This window comes from Nannospalax galili, unplaced genomic scaffold (assembly GCF_000622305.1).
Source record: "Nannospalax galili isolate Female #2095 unplaced genomic scaffold, S.galili_v1.0 scaffold34, whole genome shotgun sequence".
NCBI classification, from domain to species: domain Eukaryota; kingdom Metazoa; phylum Chordata; class Mammalia; order Rodentia; family Spalacidae; genus Nannospalax; species Nannospalax galili.
Genome location: NW_008338996.1, coordinates 9,997,523 through 10,014,150, shown reverse-complemented (window position 1 = coordinate 10,014,150; position 16,628 = coordinate 9,997,523). Strand labels below are relative to the sequence as shown.

Below are 16,628 nucleotides of genomic sequence, written 5' to 3'. Positions count from 1 at the left end.
TGTGTGTGTGTGTGTGTGTGTGTGTGTGTGTGTACGTGTGTGTGTTTCTTTTACATGCTTATTTAAAAATTCCATTTTCTTCAAAATAAACATACATTACTTTTTCTCAATACTAATTTAAAGAAAAAATCCTAAATAATTAAATTCAGAAAATTTCCATGAGAATACCGTATATTGGAAAATCAACCTTCACAATGGGCCTCAATACGTTGTAACTTAAAAATCACTCATCATGTAACCTTAAGTCAAACTGCCTGGGTTTTGATCTTGTCATCAGTTAGTAAGTGTGATGCTAAAAGTTACTTGATTTCCACAAAATAGTAATCAGGAGCTGGCAGCAGGGATCGGATGAGGGTGCTTGCTGCCAAGCCTGGGGACTTGAGCTTGATCTCTGGACCTGCATGGTGGAAGAAGAGAGCCCATTCCCTCGGGTTGTTCTCTGACCTCCACGGGTGTTGTGGCACAAGCACATCAACCTATAAGAGTGCAAGATCTGGCATACATACACACACACACACACACACACACACAGACACACACACACACACACACACACAAAATAAATGTAACTAAACATAGTAATAGGACTTTTCACCTACTGTGAAGAGATACTAGGCAGCTGCAGCTATTGTGTGCCAGATGTTTCATGTCTTGTTGTTTCGTTGTTTTTTTTTAGGTTTTTGACGTCTTTGGGACAGGGTCTCATGCAGCCCAGGCTGGCCTTAAACTCTGTATGCAGCCAAGGATGACAAGGATGAACGCCTGATCTTCCTGCTTCCACCTCTCTAGTGCTGGGATTACCAAAGAGTGCCACCTCGCCAGACTTGTTTCATATACTTTATTTACTCCTCAGCCCAAGTTAATGGGGGCAAGTCCTCCTCATATCCATTTCAGTCAAGACCACAGAGGGGCTAGCAGAGCTGAGCTGCACTTTAAGTCGCTTGTCTAATAAAACTGCCTTCTAAACCGGCTGTTAAAGCGCTTGGCAAAAACCTGACACTTAGTAGGTGCTCACTAAAGTTTCCTACGGTCATTTAAATATTGGGTGTTAGGTAATAGTTTCAAAAACTCGCGCACAATGGGATTTAATTTAGCAGAAAGCTTGCTGGCCCGGGAGGGACTCAGGTGGCGTGAGCCAGCGCGGGGGCGCAGCGGTGGGGGGGCGGGGCCGTGGAGGGGAGGGCAGATGGGCAGGGCCTCCGGAGCCCCGCCCCTGGCACCTGCGACAGGTGGAGCGCGAGGCGCCAGGCACTCGGCCATGTCCGCGGACGCCACCCGGCCGGAGTCCGGGCCGGAGTCGGGGCTGGGACCGGAAGCCGGGCTGTGCCCCGAGCATGGCGAGCCTCTGAGCTGGTTCTGCCGTTGCGAGCGGCGGCCGGTGTGCGCAGCCTGCGCGGGGCTGGGCGGCCGCTGCCACCGGCACCGCATTCGCAGGGCGGAGGAGCACGCCGAAGAGCTGCGGGTGAGCGGGCGAGGGGCCGGGACCGGGGGTGGCACGCTCCGGACCCAGGGGACGCGCCAGGCGGGTCTGGCAGGGACCAGAGCCGGGGTCAGGGCTCCTCCGTGCCTTACCCGGTAGAGCGAGGCGGTTAAAGTTGTGGCCTTTGGAAGTGCACTGGTTCCGAGTTCAAATCCCAGCCGTCCCTGTGAGTCACTGAACTTTGGGGGCTCCGTATCTTCGACTGTAGGTTAGGGACATTCATAATAGTACGTGTTTATTATAGGTGACCTCGGACAAAATGCAGTTCCCCCTTCACCCCTTTGACTCAGAACCTCCTCCCCTCCCTGTAGGCTTCCCTTCCAACCTCACTGTGACTGTTCTTGAAGCTGATGCAGGGGGTAGGGACTACAACCGGACCTTCTGTATTGTCTAAGGTCTCACCTCCACGTTAAGTGTGGCTCCAGGCAGGTCACCTTCTTGTCCCAGTCTTCCCTCTCTCCTTTCCCCTGGGCAGCCGAGATTGGAGTCCAAGTCACCTTGGTGCTTCTTTCTTTCACCCTAGCTGCAGCCCCTGGGGAACTCCTTGCAATTTGATTAAATGGCTTAGTTAACCCCTCCCTGGTGGGTTAGCATTGCTGTGCACTGAAGGCTGTCACTGGGGACTTCACTCAGACCACATTGTAATAAATACACCTTTACTGGATGCTGAGGCCAGAAGGGTTCAATGATGAAAATAAACTTGGGTAGAGTGATATAACCAACTTGCATCATGGGTAGGAATTTTTGCAAATTCCTAAGCACTTAAATATCTATCATCTCATTCCATCCAGGCTAGGCCTTTGAAGTGACAGTCCTAACTCGTGTTTTACAGATGAGAAAACTGAGGCCAGGAGCAGTTCAGGGCTTAGAGGGGAGATTCATTGACGACAAGAGGAAACCACCTCCTGACTTCAGTGGTTAGAAGGAGGAAGTGAGCTAATGGAAAACCTTGAAAAGTAGCCATTGTGCCTGACTAGTGGGAGGGGTGAGGACTGGGGCAGGGTAGCAGGCTTGGTACTCTGCCCCAGGTGTCTTCTCTGGAACCCACTCCCACAAGAAAGATTTTAAGTGTATGTCTGTCCTTGACTTAGAGGAAGTGAGTCTTGCTCTCTTCTGTCCACTTTAGTGTCTCTTTCTTTCTCTCTTTTCTTTTAAAAAATATTTTAATTATTTTATGTGTATGCATGTACTGCCTGCATATATGTAAGTGCACCAGCATTGTGTGATGCCCGAGGGGACAGAAGGCATCAGATCCCCGGAACTGGAGTTCCAAAGGTTGTTGGCTGCCATGTGTGTGCTGGGATTTGAACCTGGGTCTTCTGCAAGAACATCCAGTGCTCTTAACCACTGAGCCATCTCTCCAGCCCCCTTTCTTTTCTTTTTAAGTGCTGAGGATTTAACCAGGGCTTTGTGTGGGTTAGGCAAGCCCTCTACAACTGAGCTATGTTCCCCACCCCTAGAATGCATACTGCCTTCAGTACACTCCTTTCCCCTAGTCCTCCAGCCTGCAAAGAAACTGCACTGCACAGCAAGACCATTACTGATCTGGGCCAAAACAACCCCAGGTTCACCTGCTCTTCTCACTTCTAGATTCCTACCCAGAAGCTTTTCAGAAGCTAGACTCAAGTTAGGAACCAGCCTAGATGCCCATCAATGAATGAATTAATAAGGAAAATGTGACTACAGGAGGTATAAACACTAGAGTATTATTCCATCATAAAGGATGAAATTGTGTCATTTGCAGGGAAATGGGTGGCAGTGGAAATCACCATGTTAAGTGAAATAGGCCTGATTCAGAGTCTATATCTCTCAGATATAGAATCTGAAAACAGCCACAAAAAGACAGCATGATGAGCTGCAGAGATGGCTCAGCATGTCAGAGCATTTGCTGTTCTTCCAGAGGATCCAAATTCACTCCCCAGCTCCCATGTCAGGTGGCTCACAACTGCCTGTAACTCTAGTTCCAAGGGATATGAAGCCATGTCTGACTTTTACGAACACCCCACACATGGAATATGTACACACAGACACATACATACATATGCATATAAAAATAAAATAATAATAAAGATGACGATGACTGGGTGTGGTGGTACACTGGTGAGGATGGCAAGTTTGAGGCCAGTGTGGGCTTCATGATGAAGCTCTGTCTCAAAATAAATAAATAAATAAATAAATAAATAAATAAATAAATAAATAAATAATAAAAGATTGCATGAAATTAGAAGAGGGACCATTAGAGAAGAGGAAGAGAAGACCAGGGGGTAGGGGAAGGAAGAGTAATGCAGGGTAGATGTGATTAAACAAGAGTCAAAACGAAACGTTCTATATAATTAGTGCACACCAATAAAACCTAATTTTATTTTTTTTACATTTATTTATGAGTATATGCCTGCATGTATGTGAGTGCACCCGTGTCATACAATGCCACAGAGGTTAGAAGAGGGCTTCGGATTCCCCTGGAACTGGAGTTAAGGACAGTTTGTAGCTGCCATGTGGGTGCTGGGAATTGAACCCGGGTCCTCTGTAAGAGCAGTCAGTGCTCTTAACCGCTGAGCCATCTCTCCAGCCCCTATAAAACATAATTTTATAAAAAGAAAGTTAAAAAAAGAAAAATAAAAAAAGCCAAGCTCAGTTCCCTCAGTCCTTGGATGTGTGGTGATCATAGCTTCCTTGTAGTTGATTCAGTTCATTAACTTTGGGCCTATAAAGTATAAGACTAACTCCTACTGGTAGGAGGAAGGGTTTGGTAGAATTTCTTGGAAGAGGTAATTTGATTGCATTGTGGTACTTAGGACAACCCTTAGGGGAAGTAATGGAGGACTGCTGCTTGGAAGGGCTCCAGCTGTTCCCTGGAGGCACAGAGTGGGCAAATAGAGGTCCAGGCATATCTTCTAGGGTGAGCCACTTCTCCACAGGCCTTACCTGTCTCATATCTAAACCTTTCCCCTGCCACCTGTTGGTAGCTTTGGGAACTGAAAACTGATGACCCTTTTATGGTCAAAGTAGTGGGTGTTCATTCAGTAAATATTTATTTAAGACCCTTTATATGCAGGAACTCCCTTCTAGATAGTAGGGTATAGAGAACAAACAGGTCAGAGCTATGGTGTTCATGTTCCAGTAACAGTGGGGGGGAGGGGTGGGCAGGAACACATATAAAATAAACACATAATATATAATCAGGGAATTATAACTGGGATCAGGGAAAATACAGCAAAACAAAGATGGGGCTGAGTCAGTGAAGGTCTTTCTGAAGAGGTGCTGTCTGGATGGAGTGGAGTGGAGCAAGATAGACACAAAGGGGGATTACTGCTGAAGAAATAAGGAACAGCAAGTGCAAAAGGACTGAGCTTAGGATAAATTTGGTGTCTTTAAGGAACAGAAAGAAGGTCAGCGTGAAAAGTAGTTGGAGACATAGAGTCATGTCAGGTAGGACCTATTGGCTAAGATAAGAGGCTTGCACTTGGGGCTAGTGAGATGGTTAAGTGTACTGGCTGTTCTTGCAGGGGACCTGGGTTCAATTCCTAGAACCCACATGGCAACTAAGAACCATCTGTAACTCCAGTTCCTGGGGATCTGATGCCCTCTTCTGACTTCCGCAGGCATTTTACAACATGGGTACATTTACATACATGCAGGCAATACACTCATACACATAAACTAAAGCAAAAATAATAAATAATTTGATTTTTAAAAAAGAGAGGCTTGCTCTCACTGTGAATGTATTGAAAAGCCATTGGAAGGTTTCTGAGCAGGACACAGCCTGTTCTGATTTCCTTAGGAAAGGTGGCTGTGGGTAATAGGGGAGGCTTTAAGATTAAGAAAGGAAGCCTGAGGCTTGGCATGGGGCAGGCAGATCTGTGAGTTCAAGGCCAGCCTGGTCTACAAAGTGAGTTCCAGGACAGCCGGGGCTACAGAGAGACCCTGTCTCAAAAAGACTGAGAGAGAGAGAGAGAGAGAGAGAGAGAGAGAGAGAGAGAGAGAGAGAGAGAGAGAGAGAGAGAGAGAGAGAGAGAGAGAGAGAGAGAGAGAGAGAGAGAGAGAGAGAAATGAAGCCTGGCATGGAGGGTTTAATAGGGTTCCTGTGGGAGGTGATGGCCATTTGGGTAGAGTTACAGGAGTAGAGGTGGCTTATCATCTATCTATGCAAAAGAGAGAGAGAGAGAGAGAGAGAGAGAGAGAAAGAGAGAGAAAGAGAGAGACTGAGTGCTGAGTGACTGACTTTGTAGGTGGGGGCTGATGGGTTCACTGGGGGCGGGAGGTGCTAGATAATCTCCTGGATTTTTCATCTGGGTAATAGGTCGATGACCAATGGTGCTGTTCCATGAATGGGAATGTCTTGAGGGAGAGCAATCAAAAGCCATATTCTGCCCAGGTGCAGGTGTAGAGCTGGGTTGTCAGGGAGCTGGGTATGATGGAAAGTTGAAAGTGTATGTAAGGAAGTGATTATAATGACAGGCCATGGGGGATTTGGGACAAAGAAGGAAGCGAAACCACAAAGGGTCTGTGGACAGCAAAATGTGGTAGTGTATTGGTGATCCCAACTGAGCTACTGGAATAGGGATTCCAGCATTAGTGAGCTTGAAGGAAGAGTGTGGTGTGGGATTGTTGACACAAATAAAGGTTTTGGGGTGATATTGTTTTTGATAATGATGAGATCTGGGTTATGGTCATGGGACTGGGTGATTGAGGGTAGGGTAAAACAGCAACATCTCTGGAATGAGTGAGTGGCTTGTATGCACGGATAAGGACACCATAAATGCCATTTGTGTTGCAGAACAAGATTGTAGACCATTGTGAGAGGCTGCAGTTACAGAGCGCCGGCATCACCAAGTACATGGCTGAGGTTCTGCCAGCAAAGAACCAGAAAGCAGCGGTATGCTTCCTCTTTTCTCTCTGCACTGTCCCTCCTCCTAGGGTAAGACCCTGGCCTAGAGTTTTGGACAATCTAGGATCCCTTCCCAAACTCACAGACTCATTGTGCTGCTAGTGAAGCTGACTGTCCAGGAAGGATGGTTTTCCATCCCCTTGAGCCTCAGTTATACCATCCAGACAGAGTAGGCATGTTCTTATACCACATTGGCTGCGGACTGTAGAAAACAGCTTTCTTGGGTATTTTGGGGTAGAGAATCAAGAAGGGTAGCGTCTTTTACCAGCTCTTTTGTGCTCAGCTCCAGAATTACAAACTTCCTTAGGAATTTTTATGGGGTATCTTAGTTCCTTTTCTTTTTTTTTTTTGTACCCTTTTCTCTTTTTTAGTAGTAAGAATTGATCCCAGGGTCATGTACATGCTATGCAAGTGGTCTACCACTGAGCTACATCCCCAGCTTTTTTTTTGGTGTTTTGTTTTGTTTTGTTTTGTTTTGCTTTTGCCTTTTTGAGAAAGGGTCTCCCTGTAGCCCCAGCTGTCCTGGAACTCACTATGTAGACCAGGCTGGCCTTGAGCTCACAGAGATCCACCTACCTCTGCCTCCCAAGTGCTAGGACTACAGGTATGCGCCACCACCCCTGGCTGTTTTGTTTTGTTTTGTTTGTTTAAGACAGAAGCTCATAGCCCAGACTGGTTTCAAACTTGCAATATAGCCAAGATTGACCTTGAACCTACTGATCCTCCTGCCTCACTTCCAGAGTACTGAAATGACAGGCAAATGCCACCATTCCAAGATCCTTTGAAGTATTCCTATGACAGTTTTATGCTGTAGATGGTAGTAGTGTCTCTATCTAAAGATGGAGAAATGGGTCTTGTAGAGGTTAACTGACTTGCCCAAGACCCCATTGTCTCATGGCAGTCAGTTCTATGACGTGGATCTGCTGACTCTCAGGCCAGTGCTCCTTCTGCTACATGTCACTGCTCAGCCTTTTAGTGCCACTGCTGTGTCTTCCCTCTCAAGTATACCCTTCCAGGCAGGGCCTATGAATTCTTTCTATTCTTTTCTGCCTGCCCCCGACCCCCGGTCCCCTGACCCCATACATATATAGCACATGGAACAGCCTTGGCACTGCCTTCGTCAAGTTTCTTTCGGTTGCATAAACTGAACTAGCATAAGCAAATGGGGAACTTCACAGCAGGATACAGGGGTCCCTGCAAAGCTAAGGGGACTAGAACTAGGAACCAGAAAGCGTCTAGGAGCCTAACCATTCATCTCCATTGCTATTTGCATGACAACCTTGATTTCTCTATCTCAGTCTGTTTCTCTCTCTTGTTATTTTTACTTTCTTGTCATGTTGCATTGACTATGCCTTCAACACAGTGTTGACTAGAAGCTACAGAAGCAAATCTTGACTTAAGTGAAAGACTTGCAACATTTCACTATTTATTTAAATCCTTGTGGAACACGTAACCATACTCCAGGCACTATAGGTACTATTGGCCTGTGTGCAAGGGATTCTAGAGTAAACAAAACACATGAATTCTACATTCTTGTCAAGGAAGAGAGATAATAAAAAATAGAATACATGCTGTCAGAAGGCAATATCTTTTTTAAGGGAGATATAAAACAAGACATACTGAGGATAGGGGTTGTAGTTACTGGGGCTGTGATAAGGAATGCTGTTATTAAGAAGTTGGATATGGGGGCTGGAGAGAGATGGTTCAGTGGTTAAGAGCACTAGCTGCCCTTGCAGAGGACCTGGGTTCAGTTCCTAGCACCCATGTTAGGCAGTTCACAGCCACCTCTAACTCCAGCTCTAGGGAGTCTGATGCCCTCTTCTGGTCTCTTAGGGCACCTGCACACAGTTGCACATTCTCACATCATACATAGACACATATACATAAATAAATTTAAAAAAACCACTTAAGTTTAAAAAGGAGCCCTCTTGCAGCTACACTAAGAAGTGACTCTAGACAGCCAAAGTCAAAGCAGAGGGGAAGCGTTTGTAATAATAAAAGTGGAACTTGATGCTGGTTTGAATTCAAGTGAGTTTAGTTGCCATTTGCTTAAAAAGTCTCTTCTTCCCATTGTGCAGCTTATGGGTCTCAGTTTCCTCCATAAACCAGCAATGATCACCTCCTGCACTCTTCAAAGCATGTCTTCAGGGACAGGGCCCAGGAAGCAGCTGGCTATCCCTGGTTTTCTGACATGAGGGAGGCAGCCCTCCTCTGACTCTGACTCATTTGGCAAGAGTCTGAGTGCAGGTGCTCTGTGCAGTATATGCCTTTGGAGAACTGGTTACCATGTGGCATCAGGCATAGGGAAGTAGTGCTGTCGGTCGGGAGAATGGGCTTCTGGCTCCACCTCTGCCACTGACTTGCTGTATCAGAGCTAGCAAGAGATTTTTTCCTAAGTCAGGAGAGGTTTCCCATTCAGTCATCAAATCAGTATTTATAGGTACCAATTGCATGCCAGACCCTGACTGCTGGGAGTTAGAGGAAGATACTAACATCATTAACTGAGAATTTATTTCAGGACCCCTCTATGGTAGATTAAAAACCCTACTTTGGATGATTTAGAATGAATAGCCTTAGAAAATAATGAAATTTTGGTCCTTAGATGGGGTAAAATTTCAACTAGACCCTAGTTGGTACTGGTCTGGTTGACGAAGATGACTTTTTTTTAGGCCCCTCTGCCCTGTGATCTCTATGATCCCCTCCCCTTGGCTCCATAGCTCTGTGTTTCAAACCATGAAATAAGAAAGCAATTCTAGTTGATGTTCAAGCCCTGTCCAGCTTCTCCATAATGTGATCATGGTCTTACAAGATCTCAAATTTCTTTCCCTTAAACCACATTTGGGAAGTCTTAATGTTGGGACATCAAAATTAATGGCTTGAGTACCATTATTGCCCTTTCTGTGCCCATGGCAGACATTGCCAATCGATCTCAGCATATTTCTGCTAATACTGACTGGGCTTTGCCGGGACGTGACTCTCATTTTATCTCTTGGCAGAGCATGGCCAGTGCAGCACGGGAGCTGGTTATCCAGAGGTTGAGTCTGGTGAGAAGCCTGTGTGAGAGTGAAGAGCAGCGGTTACTAGAACAAGTACATGGTGAAGAGGAGCGGGCCCACCAGAGCATCCTGACTCAGCGAGCACACTGGGCTGAGGCACTGCAGAAACTTGACACCCTCCGCACCAGCCTAGTGGACATGCTTACCCATCTGGATGACTTCCAGCTAATTGTAAGTCAGGCAAGGGTGAGGGCACAAGAGGTTAGTCAATCTCCTCCAAATTAAAGGCCTTGAGAATGTCTACAGGTGGGAGGGGGTAAGCAGTGAGACTTTGGAACTGTGATAAATGACAGTGACTCTTTGCCAAACTCCAAAGCTTCTTCTATCTAGGCCCATCTGTGCATTTCCTTGTAAAATCCAGTTTTAGTAAAGAACCCAGCTGAATCAGTTTGGCCAAAAACCCCAACTTGACATCTGATCACCTTTGACATTGGATCAGGTTTCTCATCTCCACCATCCCCCAGTGATGTCTGATCACCCTGGCCTGTCTTCAGCAAGAATCCTGTCAGGGCAGTTTAGCCAGGATCCCCCTTACTTCTAGTGTTCTTCTTAGTGATTTTCCATCCACTGACTCCATCCTGCCCCATGGCTATCAGTTCTCACTTGCCTGTGCTTTATTCAGAGTTCAGCCTAATCTTTTTCCCACCTACCCACTGCAAGACCCCTTGCTGTGGTCCCCATATCCATCTTTATTGCAATGCTAACATAAATATTATTGAATCATTTCATCCTTAACGTGAGGCAGGAGAATAAAATATGTGAGAGTTTTGGCACCTGATAACAATATTCTGCCAATAGCAAGTGACTGTTCACAGAGTGCCTAAGTGTTGTGCAATGGGACAGAGTTACAGGGCACAGATGCCAGCTGCTCCCAGCTGTAATTACCCAGGAGATGAATACATAAATTGACAATTAGGATGTGTCATGGTAGAGGAATTCCTCAGAGGTAGGGACACCCGCAAGGCAGTTGAGGGTGCATGCTGGAAGGCTTCCTGGATGAAGTGACTCTGAAATAATGAAAAACACCCAGGTACAGGGAGTCAGGGAGGTGGAATGAGTTCAGAAGTGTACAGGAAGAGAAGGCTGTGCTGGAGTACACAGATGAGGACACCAATATGGAAATACAGAGCTCATTCCTGGTCCTACCAGACACTTGCCACAATTAACATTTGGAGTGTTACTTTTCAAATAACATTATTATTATTATTATTATTATTATTATTAGTAGTAGTAGTAGTAGTAGTAGTAGTAGTAGTAGTAATTTTTGGTCTTTTTGAGGCAGGGTCTCTTTGTAGCCCCAGCTGGCCTGGAACTCACTATGTAGACCAGGCTGACCTTGATCTCAGAGATCTGCCTGCCTCTGCCTCCTGAGTGCTGGGATTAAAGGTATGTGCCACCACGCCTGGCCCTCGAAGTACTTTATAGATAAGCAGATGCTTCCATCCAAATAAAACTGCAGAGCAAAGGGAGGAGAATGCAGAACTGAGCCGTTCCTCTGCCTTTCAAGTAGGGCAGTCAGGGAGACTGTCCTAGATTGTGCATTCTCTTAGTTACCAGCTTCCAGGCAAGGGCACATTCTGTCCTAGCCACTCAGTCAATCATAATAAGATTCAGAAAGTCATGTAGGAGCTGATGGTCTTCAGGGCTGGGGGTGGGAGGGGTGTGATTGTTACTGGAGATGATCCTCGTGGAATAGAGGGGATCTCAGGATGCCACAGAGCAATGGGGTGATTCATTCTGTGTATGTCATGGGGGTATTTGTTTGTGAGAGAGAACAGCCCAGAAAGCTTGGTGCTGAGCCTTAAGAAGTGGGAACTTTGTTCTAGAATTGGCATCCACACAGTGTTCTTCAGTTGTGTGTTCAGGTCTTGACCACCTGCTGGGTTTCTGTTGCCTGCCTGACCTGATTTTCTTTTCTTGCAGCAGAAGGAGCAGGAGATTTTCGAGAGGTGAGTTTGGCCCCGTGCTTTGCTCAGACAGTCATGGAGACCCTCAGTCCTCTTTTCCAGTCTACTGTATTCCAGGAATTCAGCTGAGCAACTTCCCTGGAGCCTGGCTCCATGCTGGCGCTTCCTCACTCCTGTGACTACTTTAGATTCATATGGAAGGGCAGTGAACAAAAACTTACTAGTCAGGGCCCTGGCCTGGGCTTTCTTAAACTTTATCTGCTTCAACTTGTGGTCAGTCACCCAAGAAGTTTATGCTCCATCCCCCAGATAAAAATGCTGAAGTCCAGAAAGAGCAGTGGCCTGATGGGCTTGCCTTAGCTGCAGAGCCAGGGCGGAGACTGTTCCAATACCTGGCCCCTGCTGTCTCCACTGCCTTCTTTTCTATGATGAAAGAATCTGTGAGGCCTAAATCTGCATTACCACTCAAATTTTGCATTTTTTAAAAATATTTTATTTCATGTATATGAGTGTATTGCCTGCATGTATGTAGTGAACCTGTATCATGCAATGCCCACAGAGGCCAGAAAAGGGTGTCAGATCCCCTGGAATGGAGTTTTGGATAATTGTTAGCTGCCATGTGGGTGCTGGAAATTGAACCTAGGTCCTCTGCAAGAGCAGTCAGTGCTCTTAACCACTGAGCTATCTCTGCAGCTCCAAATTTTGAATTCTAATTGTTCCACAATCAAAGAATTTCACCAAATCTGTCCTTGGTGCTACAAAGACCTCAGGAAGTGGCCAAATGGATATAATTTGCCAGTCAAGATAATTAACCCATCCCACTGGAGTTGTGTTGCTTAGTGGTACAGCATTTTTGCCTAGCATGTGCAAAAAGAGTTCAAGGCCAGCCTGGTCTCCATAGCGAATTCAGGCCAGCTAGGGCTACAGGGAGAAAAAAAAAAAAAAAAAAAAAAAAAAAAAAAAAGCAAAGTGAGTTTTCAGCAATTCTCAATCTTATTCTCTTAAAGGTGGTTGGTTTTAAATGTATAGGTTTTTTAAATCACATTTATTTTTAAAGATTTATGTATTTTCATTTTATGTATATGAGTATTTTGCTGGCATGTATGTATATATACCATATGTGTGTCTGGTGCCTGAGGAGGCCAGAAGAGAGTATCATATCCCCTGGAACTGGAGTTATAGGTGGTCATGAACCACCATATGGATTCTGAGAACTGATCCTGGATCATGTGCAAGAGCATCAAGTCCTCTTAATGGCTGAGCCCATCGCTCCAGCCTCTCCTTCCTTCCTTCCTTCCTTCCTTCCTTCCTTCCTTCCTTCCTTCCTTCCTTCCTCCCTCCCTCCCTCCCTCCCCCCTCTCTCTTTCTTTCTTTCATGTTTGTTTGCGTTCAAGCGTGTGTGTGTGTGTGTGTGTGTGTGTGTGTGTGTGTGTGTTTATGTTTATGATAGGGTTTTATGTAGTCCAGGTTGATCTAGAACCCTTGATCCTCCTTCCTCTGCCTCCTCAGTGCAGGGATTACAGGCCCGACCCACGAGTCATTCTAATTGAGGCTTGACTTGTTCTCTCTTCTTCCCTCTTACAGTCTTTCCACACCAGTCGGTCTGCTTGTTCCATTTTATCTTCATCATTTTCCTTTCCTACAGTTTATCCCTGATATGAAGCAAGTCTGATTTTCGAAAGAAAAATTTCTTTGATCTCTAATTTTTTTACTTTGAAATATTTCAAGCTTATGAAAATGTTGCAAAAGTGGTACAATGAGTTTTACCTAGAAATACCGGTTGTTAATGTTCTGCCATAATAGCTCTTGCTCTGTTGCTTTTCCTATCTGTGTGACTGTCATCTGCCATCTGTCTGTGTATCTATAGCTATCATCTATCTAGTGTATATACAAAAATGTTTTTTTAAGGCCCCTGTGTTGGCACACACCTTTAATCCTAGCACTTGGGAGGCAGAGGCAGGTGGATGTCTGTGAATCAAGACCAGCCTGGTCAACATAGTGAATTCCAGGCTAGCTGGGGCTACAGAGAGACCCTGTCTCAAAATGACCAAAAAATTAAATTAAATTAAAATATTTTTCTCATACATTGGATATGTTGCAGAGAACATGAATTTTTGTCTCTAAATACTTTAGTGTATCTCCTAAAAACAAAGACATTTTCCTATGTAACCCTAGTATAGAATTTAAAAAGTATAACATTGACATAATACTATTTTCAATCTGAAATTGTCCCCTTAGCTTTTTTAATTGTATGTTTTAACATTTCACATTTCAGACCAGTTTTATAGAATATCATTCAACTTAAGAGTATATAACATTCCCATATGATTAGATTCAGTTGTGTGTTTTTTGGCAGGAATACCTTGTAAGTGACAAGTCCTCAGTTTATCATATTGGGGGAATGTGAGATCACTGCCCCATTATCAGGGGTATTAAATCTGACCATTTGAACCAAGTGGCATTTAGGATGTTATCAGTCAGGTTCTTCATTATAAGGTCACGTTTTCCCTTTCATAATCGGTAAGCAAATTGTGAGAAGATGCTTTTTCTATGTATGTCCTGTTTCTTGCTACCCTCCAAGATTTTTGTTTTTGGTCTTTTTCCAATAGGGTCTCCCTGTAGCTCCAGCTGGCTTGGAACTTGCTATGTAGACCAGGCTGGCCTCAGTCTTACAGAGAGATCCACCTACCTCTGCCTCACTACTGCTGGAATTAAAGGCATGCACTACCATGCCTAGCTGTACCCACTAAATTTTTACCCAATATGTTTGCATCCATTATTAATTTCTGCCTGAATTATTCATTTATTTGCTTTCTTGTTCACTCTCTTACTTAGTATCAGTACAGATTCACAAATTCTCATTTAATGCATTATAAATGATTACTGCCATTATGACAATTTTGATATTCCGATTGTTCCACATTTGAACACGGGAACCCCTTCCAGCTGGAGCCTATGTCTTTTTAAAGATTTTTATTTACTATTTTTATTTTATGTGTATGAGTGTTTTGCCTGCATGTATATAAGTACACCCATGTTGTGCAATGCCTGCAAGGTCAGAAGAGCGCATCTGATCCCCAGGAACTGGAGTTATAGTTTTTAGCCACCATGTGGGTGCTGGGAACAGAACCCAGGTCTTCTGCAAGAGCAGCCAGGGCATATAACCACGGAGCCATCTCTCCAGCCTCAAGCCTATGTCTTTTTGACAAGTCCCCATTTTCTTTGAGCACTTTCTCACTGTGACACAAAAAGATATATCCCCAGGCTCAATTTCATTTTTTCCTGCCCCAGACTTGGAATCAGCTATTTCTAAGGGGTCTTGTATCTTTTTAGTAGGAAGAGATATCTCAAGGCCAAGATACGGGCATTAAATGTTCACACTACTACATGTAATTGTCCTGGGGCTTCTCAGAGGACAGCAGTCAGAACTAGGGGACATGTGTAATGTTCATGCATGAGTCTGTACCACAACTTTCAGTCCACTCTAACAGTGCAGTGTTTTGCCTTTGCCTGGTCCCCCATTCCACCCACATTTGTCTCTTCTTTTACACTAAGAGCTTCAGCTTCCAACAATGCCAGTATATTTATGTACTTGCTCAGTCTTTCAGTGCACTCCAAAAAACTGTTGTCAGGCCCCTCTAGCTGGATCCTTGCTTTCCTGGTGAGAAATGACTTTGTTGACTCTGGTGTTTCCATATGCATGGTGGCTGGGCTCAGCTTTTGCCTAAGAGTGGCAACAAGGCCCCCATTTCACTTCCCCACCTTGGAGCCATGAGTTTTGTGTTCTGTACCATTTTGTTGCTGGTCCAGGTGGCTCAGTGTTGACTGTGCTGTCCATGCTTGGTGTTGTTTGTCCTAGAATGGCAGCTAGTTGCTGACACTGGCTCCTCTTTCATCTCCACCCGTTGGCTGGGGGTGCTCCAGGTGGAGCTGCTGTGCTTTGAGAAGATGGTACAGACTCCTCTTGTCCTGACCACAAAGAACCTTTGTCACCAGAGCCCAACATTTCTAAGGCTCTGCTCATTTCATTCTTCTCAGGATGGGACAGTGACAGTCTTGCAGAGAGCTCACATCATCAGAGTACTGCCATCTTTAGGATTAGAAGTGGTGGGAATGTTCTTTCTGAGAATGCAGGTCGGAGGGCTGCAAAGGGTCAGATAAATTCCCACTTCACTTTTTATCTCTCTGAGATTTCCTTATAGGTCAAGGGAAAAAAAAATGGGTTGAATGATGCCTGGGCTCCATCCTGGGTGTGTTCTATTTTTGCATGGAGGCAGGACTTGAATTCAGCTCCCATTTCTGCTAAGGGCCTTCTCTGAAGCACAGTTCTTGCATCAGATGGGATAACTATTACCTTCCTATTATGTGGCAAAGTTTAAGTGATTTACTATAGAAATAATAAGCCCAGAGGCCAAACAGTTGGGTAAATGACACTCTTCCCACCAGGCATTCTATTTTTTTTTTAAAGTTCTCTCTCTGGCTCAGCAGTTAAGAACACTGGTTGTTCTTGCAGAAGACCCGGGTTCAAATCCCAGCACCCACATGGCAGCTGACAACTGTCCATAACTCTAGTCCCAGGGGATCTGATAGCATCTTCTGACCTCCACAGGCATTGCATGACATGGGTGTACTTACCTACATGTAGGTAATACACACATACACATAAAAAAATAATAAAATTTTTTAAAAAGCGCTCTGTGTGTGTGTGTGTGTGTGTGTGTGTGTGTGTGTGTGTGTGTGTGTGTAAATGCCAGTGTGCATGTGGAGGTCAGAGAACAATCTCAGGTGTTTGTCCTCACCGTCTATCTCGTTTAACACAGGATGTCTGTCTGCTGTTAACAGCTGCCTACACCAGGCTAGCTGACCTTGGAGCATCTGGAGATGCTTCAATCTCTGCCTACCATTTCTCCTTAGGAGCACGAGGATTACAGGTGCACGGTACTGCACCTGGCTTTCCATGGGGTCTGGGGCTTCAAACTCAGGCCCTCATACTTCATAGCAAGTGCTCTACCCACTGAGCCATTTCTCCAGCCCTGTTGGCTCCTTCCTGTGTGACCCCTCAGGAGGTTATTTGCATGTAAGAGCTGAGGAGTGGCTGAACCTTCCTACCAAACCAGGGAAACACTCCTATTGCACTGAGGTTTGGAGGAGATGAGGCATTTTCTGGATAGGATAGTAAGAGTAGAAATACTATGGCGCAGGAGTCCAGAGGCCCAGATCTTAGTTCCAGTCTGGTTACCAGCTTACTGAGAGAAACTCAAGAGTCGCCTACTGCCTCTAGTTTTTTTCAGGGTTGG

The 16,628-nt window shown here is 45.2% G+C and overlaps 1 protein-coding gene across 2 annotated transcripts in view; it reads left to right on the top strand.

The window, feature by feature from the left end:
* The first annotated feature begins 1,246 nt into the window (after positions 1 to 1,246).
* Bspry (B-box and SPRY domain containing) overlaps positions 1,247 to 16,628 on the top strand; it is an 18,979-nt gene continuing 3,597 nt past the window's right edge. For both annotated transcript variants that reach the window (XM_008833512.3, XM_017798285.2), the window contains exons 1-4: positions 1,247 to 1,462; positions 6,258 to 6,356; positions 9,365 to 9,595; positions 11,348 to 11,373. In XM_008833512.3, the coding sequence (XP_008831734.2) occupies positions 1,259 to 1,462; positions 6,258 to 6,356; positions 9,365 to 9,595; positions 11,348 to 11,373 (560 nt within the window). In that variant the 5' untranslated portion in view covers positions 1,247 to 1,258. The remainder of the gene's footprint in view (positions 1,463 to 6,257; positions 6,357 to 9,364; positions 9,596 to 11,347; positions 11,374 to 16,628) is intronic.